This window comes from Cygnus olor, chromosome 2 (assembly GCF_009769625.2).
Source record: "Cygnus olor isolate bCygOlo1 chromosome 2, bCygOlo1.pri.v2, whole genome shotgun sequence".
Lineage (NCBI taxonomy): Eukaryota > Metazoa > Chordata > Aves > Anseriformes > Anatidae > Cygnus > Cygnus olor.
In genome coordinates this window covers 22,156,704-22,162,827 of record NC_049170.1, presented here as the reverse complement: position 1 = coordinate 22,162,827, position 6,124 = coordinate 22,156,704, and the positions used below count along the sequence as shown (strand labels likewise).

The 6,124-nt window shown below is 37.8% G+C and overlaps 1 protein-coding gene across 1 annotated transcript in view; it reads right to left on the bottom strand.

Annotated features, from left to right (window-relative positions):
- CUBN (cubilin) overlaps nucleotides 1-6,124 on the bottom strand; it is a 143,942-nt gene continuing 137,818 nt past the window's right edge. Inside the window, exons 61-68 of the mRNA XM_040547129.1 lie at nucleotides 5,841-6,046; nucleotides 4,813-4,975; nucleotides 4,082-4,290; nucleotides 3,235-3,382; nucleotides 2,937-3,118; nucleotides 1,689-1,854; nucleotides 723-958; nucleotides 1-319 (exon numbers count right to left, since the gene is read on the bottom strand). Coding sequence (XP_040403063.1) covers nucleotides 212-319; nucleotides 723-958; nucleotides 1,689-1,854; nucleotides 2,937-3,118; nucleotides 3,235-3,382; nucleotides 4,082-4,290; nucleotides 4,813-4,975; nucleotides 5,841-6,046 — 1,418 coding nt within the window. The 3' untranslated portion in view covers nucleotides 1-211. The remainder of the gene's footprint in view (nucleotides 320-722; nucleotides 959-1,688; nucleotides 1,855-2,936; nucleotides 3,119-3,234; nucleotides 3,383-4,081; nucleotides 4,291-4,812; nucleotides 4,976-5,840; nucleotides 6,047-6,124) is intronic.

The window sequence follows — 6,124 nt, the reverse complement described above, 5'->3', positions numbered from 1 at the left end:
TTTTCACAGTTAGGTAGATAATTTATTCTCAGTACAATGAAAGATTACATTTTTCTGACAGAACTTGAAAATTCATAACGGCTGTACTTACAGTAATCTTTAAAAGGCCTTACTTCAGTTGCAATTATCATAACTGGATTTCAAACATATTTTATGATCTAAAGTGTCCTCAGTATAGCAAAGAACAGTAAAGTATTTCTTATGTGACGTTCTAGCTCCTCCAACTCAACTGGAATCCTGATGGTAAAGTCACATATTCGGCATGAAATTTTATATAGACTTGATGAGATGTAGCAGTGAATGGAGCAATGTTTGTATCCTAAAATTAAAGACAAGAAGAACGAAAAGCTTTACCTGACAGCAAGATTCTGAGAAAAAGACAATCATAATGTTAAAGCTGAGGTACTAATCCAATCACAGAGTGGAAGGGACCTCAGGTCTGTGCTAGATATTGCTGTTGCATTTCTTCCATAGGGTGTTAAAAATATTTAAATCACAAACACAGCAACTAAATTCAGAGAAGAAAAGGCTTGATGATACCACCCACTAGATGTCACTGTAAGGTCTGTATTGAAAAGCTAAAATGCCACAGAAGCCTTACGCTTTCACTTCCACTAGTTTGTATGGAATTCATGTCAAAATTAGGGAAACAATCTTAATTATGACACAGTAAAGATTAATTTTAACCAGTTACAGGGTCACAGACAGTAGGGAATACATACCATCCCACAGTATGGCCCAGCGGGGGGATAGCTGGCATCTGGCCCATTGTAAAGGATCAGATAGTTGTTACTGCAATCCCCTGGGTCATCGATGCTGATGAAATCAAAGTTCACTGTGACAATTCGTCCCTTGGGCGCAGTAATGGCCCACTCACAGTCAGTGTTGTTCTGGTAAGTCGCAGGGTAGCTGGGACTAGCAAACGTGCCAGTGCTGCCGTATAATGTTCCTCCACATCCTGGAAATGGACGCAGTTAATTAGCTTAGAAGACTTAGTTTTACAAGATACTACACAATGTAGTACAGTATTAGTAGCAGCACTGAAATACAGAGAGACACTGCGAACTGGAACAGTGCGTTTGGATAACAACATTATTGCAACGAGACAAAACTGAGGCTCTAGCTTCAGCAGCCTGAGAAGAATACGGAATGGGCATCAGACATACTGTAAGGTTACTCTGCAGTGCTTTGCCGATGGTCTTAAGCTCACTCCAGTAAGTTAGTGTCAAGGGCAAACTATGTCATCCAGCTATTCATTCCCATTTCATATGCTGTTCATGACTAGGTCTATCACCCAGTCACTACACAGCATTATAGATATGTTATTTTCCTGAGGCAAGCGTCAGTCCTCTTCAGGCTTAGCAGTGCCTAGATCCTACAGCCTATCACAAATGAACTACTAATAAAGTAGATTGAGTCACTACCACCACTACTAACTACTCTGTGGTCCCAGGATAGATGTTCCTTGTATTTTCTGACCTCTTAGTGAAAGATGTAGATCTCCAGCTTAAGTGGACCATATCCTCTGAGGTTGCTAATTAGAGAAATCAGGGTCGGCTATGTGTGCTTGGAAAAGCCTTAGATGTTGGTAAGTCAAGGCCCCACCTGAGCTGGCTGGATTCCATCGTTCTATGTTTTCCTTCTGTGTACAACTGCTTAATGGAATTACTTTGTTATTACAGCCTTACCACTTGATGATGAGGTCCAAGTGATTTCATATCCATCATGTGCCACTGAAATATCACTCTTGAAACGAAGGTAGACAACATGATTTTTGGGGAAGATGGGACTGGGTACAATGTTTCCACAGAACCTGCCAAGCAGTGGTGATTGCACATCGCTCCCATTTCTGACCTTCAAGGGGCAAAAAAACATTGTCAACATTAAATCCCTATACCAATTATACACAACTACAATTATACAGTGATGCAAGCACAGCACAAAATATGTATAGACTTGCATAATTGTCATTTAAATACTTTTATTTTTCCTACTCTATATCCTTGCATGGAAAGAAAAAGAGACTATTAGCCAGCCTGTCTGAGCTTTGTAAGCAACTGCACAGAACAAGTATCATCAGCAACTGGTAGCTAAATTTTATAGTGTGGTATATCTCCTGAATAATAAAAATTACTTGGCTAGTAGCTAAAATGTGCTTTTGAAATTCAAGTCCATGTTTTAATTTTCATCTGAAATGTTAATATTTCAGATGAAAAGATTAATACTTTACCCTGCAGACTATTCTTTTCCCTGGTCACATAAAGACACAGTTCATATTATGTAGCTCAGAATTAAGATGATGCTTTTTTTGAGCTCCAATAATGGTGGAGTTTAGATCCATTTCTTGAGACAGTAAAGAGGGTATTAAAGGAGAACTAAACGGGGATTCTGCCACAGATATCTGATTTTTGTAATCTGACTATTGAATAGGGAAACCTTCAACAAGCATGAAAGGACAGAGTAAGTATTGTGCAGGATGATACGCTTTTTATTGACACAAGGTACCTTTGCAAGTAGCATACATTTGTATTACCTCTCTCCTTTTTTTTTTTTTTTCTTTTTAAGAAAAATAACAAGGAGATGGAATCTGCTGCTGGAATAAAAGTACTCAGACTTAAGGCTTTCCATTCATGCACAGGTGTTAATATTAGATGAAAACTACCCCAGTTTGCTCTGTAACTGGGTAACATCAGCATGAGCTAGGTAAAGATGAGTTGGCTAACAGCAAAAGTATTTATTTATTGGTTTTAGACTTAATATAGTGTGTGTTGTTTAACCTCTTACTATAGTACCTCAGTATTTTTCACCATAAAACTGTAGCAATATAGTATATTCCTAATGTCAGTTCAGATCATACTTGATCCAAGACTAGTAATGTCCTTTGACTTCAGCAGAATTTGATTTAGGCCCACAAAATAGATATACTGGCTTAATACCTCTAGGAAGTCATGTGAACACTGGATGCTGTCCTCCAAACTGAAAGCATGGAAAAAGAGAGAAATGGTGTGATTCTGGGGAGCTCTCAGAACAATAGAACAATCCATATTATTGGGGTGACGACCAGGCCACCCAGGGCTCTTCAGGTAACCAAATGGCTGGTTATACTCTCTGCTGCAACCTAGAGAAAGAAAGACAAATATATGTAAGCCTTGCAGACCTTTGTATTGCTTTTCTCTGTATGGAATCAACAAAGAGAATGGTAGGTAGATTTTTTCAACAATTCTTCAAGCTTACCTGTAGCTTGATAGGTAAATCTGACTCCATTATTAATCCTATATTCATCTGACTTGAAAGTCACAATGGCAGTGCGATCATGAGAATAAAATTCAGGGACTGGAAAAGTGTCAGTGCCGCAGAATCTATGGGCTGATCCTTGGCTGTGCTGGAATTCAATACATATCACAAATTACTTCTACATAGGGGTACAACTTGGTTTTCTACTTACAAAATTTTAGGTGAACAGATCTTTTAGCACTTTCTATACCAGATATGCAATCACATTTTAAAACTACCATGGAAATCATTTATTAATGTCTCAACCTTTTATGTTTTATTATGGTGTGAAGCAAATCAAATGTAATAGGTATCTTCATGACAAAGTAAGAAACAATGAAAGGAGGTTCAGAATAATGTAATACAAGGGACATAAACAGTTGTGGTTTTTGTGTGCGTGTCATGTTTTTTTTCCTAGTGCTTTCTACAAACACTCTTCTTGGCATGAATACTCATTTTATTATGGTTCTTGGATGGGACGAAGTTTAATTAGTTTATGAAAGCTTGTTGTTGGGCAATGCTTTCTGGGTGTTAAGTCTGGCAGCTCTACTACTTGGTGCAACTGTGAAAAATTGTGTAATACTTACTAGGTTATACTCAATGTGTGTGTAAGTGTGCTTCCATGAAGTCACTGTACCAGCTGACACACCTCAAGTGGGGCATAGTGCTTAATGCTTTGCTCATACTCTTCACACAGAATCACCAACTAACCTATTACTAATCTAAAGAGGGGAGTTCTTCCCCTCTTTCCAAAGAGTGAGGGGAGCTGAATGTGAATGGGGCATGGTATCAGCTGTAAATTTCATACCGCTGGGGAGTCCTGGAGCTCTAGGTAGTTCTGAGAGCAGTCCTGGCTGGAATGGAGGTGGAAGGCCTCTACCACCACTCTGACTTGCTGCTGTGGAGGGGCATCAATGACCCACGTACAGAAGGTAAATGGTGGATATTCACCGGGGAAGTGAGGAGACATTGCGGACAGGGAGGTAGAAGTCGCATTATATGTTCCTCCACACGGTCCTGTTTAAAATAGTAATAAATGTGTCATAGACTGAAAACCTTTCCAACTGGGGAAGAATGTTTATTTATTAAACAAAACTACACTGGACAATATCCTTTTGTATATATACAATGTATGTATATAATTTGTATGTATTATATATACCTATGACTCTCTAGAAGAAAAAAAAAGTAAGTAGAACACATTCTAAATACTGTGTCAATGTATGTCATAAAATTAAAATAAATGCGTTTTCACTGTAATATCAGTGTATTTATTAACAGTCCATGATAGAGCTTTCCTGTTTTGCTCTCCAGACTGGCAGGCACCCCACAACCAGCCAAGACCAAAGAGAATTGCACAGAGGTCCAGCAGTGCTGCTTTTAGTTTGCTTATAGATGTTCTGTAGCACTATACTATGGACTGTCTTTGCCCTTCCCTGGGTGCTGTATCTGAAGAAAATGTTAATGATTTATTATTTAAATATATATTTCCACAAAAGAGTCACAACAATATATATATACATATATGTGTATACTTACGATCCACTGTGATGTAGGTAGCATTGAAACCCTCCCTTTCCACAGAACTGTCTGTGACAAATTTCACAGTCAAGGAATTACTGGTAGAAAGAAAAGGAGCTGGCACTGTAGATCCACAGAATGTGCCAACTAAATTGGCATTTTCATTATCTCCATCATAAAGCTGAAATAAGAAAAGCATATAACGTACTAATACTTTAGGCACAAAACCCACAAATAAATAGAAATAAAATTTTCTGACCCCTCTTGACATTGCAGTTTCTCTTACTTGAAAGCACATTAGGTGCTCCTGTGCTTTAACAGGATGTTCTTGATGACTACAATTATTCACTGCCATATTAACTCATTCTGTTGGATAGTGCAAATCTCATTATGGAACATTCTGGTCCTGTCTTAGCAAATCCATCAAAATTTTATTCTGTTTTAATTTGGGGTTCTGTGTTCTTTCTTAGATGGAATCTCAAAGCACTTTTCAATGAGAAAGGCTGTTTTTATTCACCAAAATGTAGAATTCATTCCTCATGTTATTGAACATTTCTAATGCTCAACAGGATCTATAACACGCTTTGGAGGATCTTGTTTAGCAGCATTCTACCATCTAGCCAATGTTTTACATACTCATCTCCAGGAAAGTAGCTTTCACATGTGTTTAGCATCAAGACTTATTTATTCAAAATTTTAGAAATTAAAGTTTTTTCAAGCAATTTGGTATCATAATAAATATTCATGATTACTTTCAAAGCGCTTACTTTTGTTCTGTTTCTATTCTGTGAAATAAATACTCATTTATATAGGTAGTCTAAGAACAGAAGCTTGTACCCATAATAATATTAAAATTCTTATTGGTTTTCAAAAAAAGCAGGATGTCATCTGGCATTGTAATCTAACCTACCAAAAACCTGTAATTATATTAAGCAATTGAATTTCTTCATAAGGCCATTTTCTATTAATTAAGTTTTAGCCTCATGGAGAGGATAGTGGATCGTATCTCACTGACAGTTTCTTGTTAAAACACACAGCTATCTTACGTTGACATAATCATATCGGCAAGTCTGAGCGGACTGTGCTTCGAGCACAAACGAGGTGAAGGTGAGGTTGATCAGCTTGTTTACAGGTGCAGTTATGATCCACACACAGTCCAGATTTTTCTCGTATCTTCTGCTCACGTTGGAGACTGGAGAGCCAAAGCTATAAGCTGAGTATGTCAAATAGCCACCACAGCCGTTCTGAGGTCCTGTTGAAGAAGCAGAAGCTTTTTAAAAGCAATTCCTGGCACTTTAATTAATATTCAGAACTTGAATGTCAACATAGC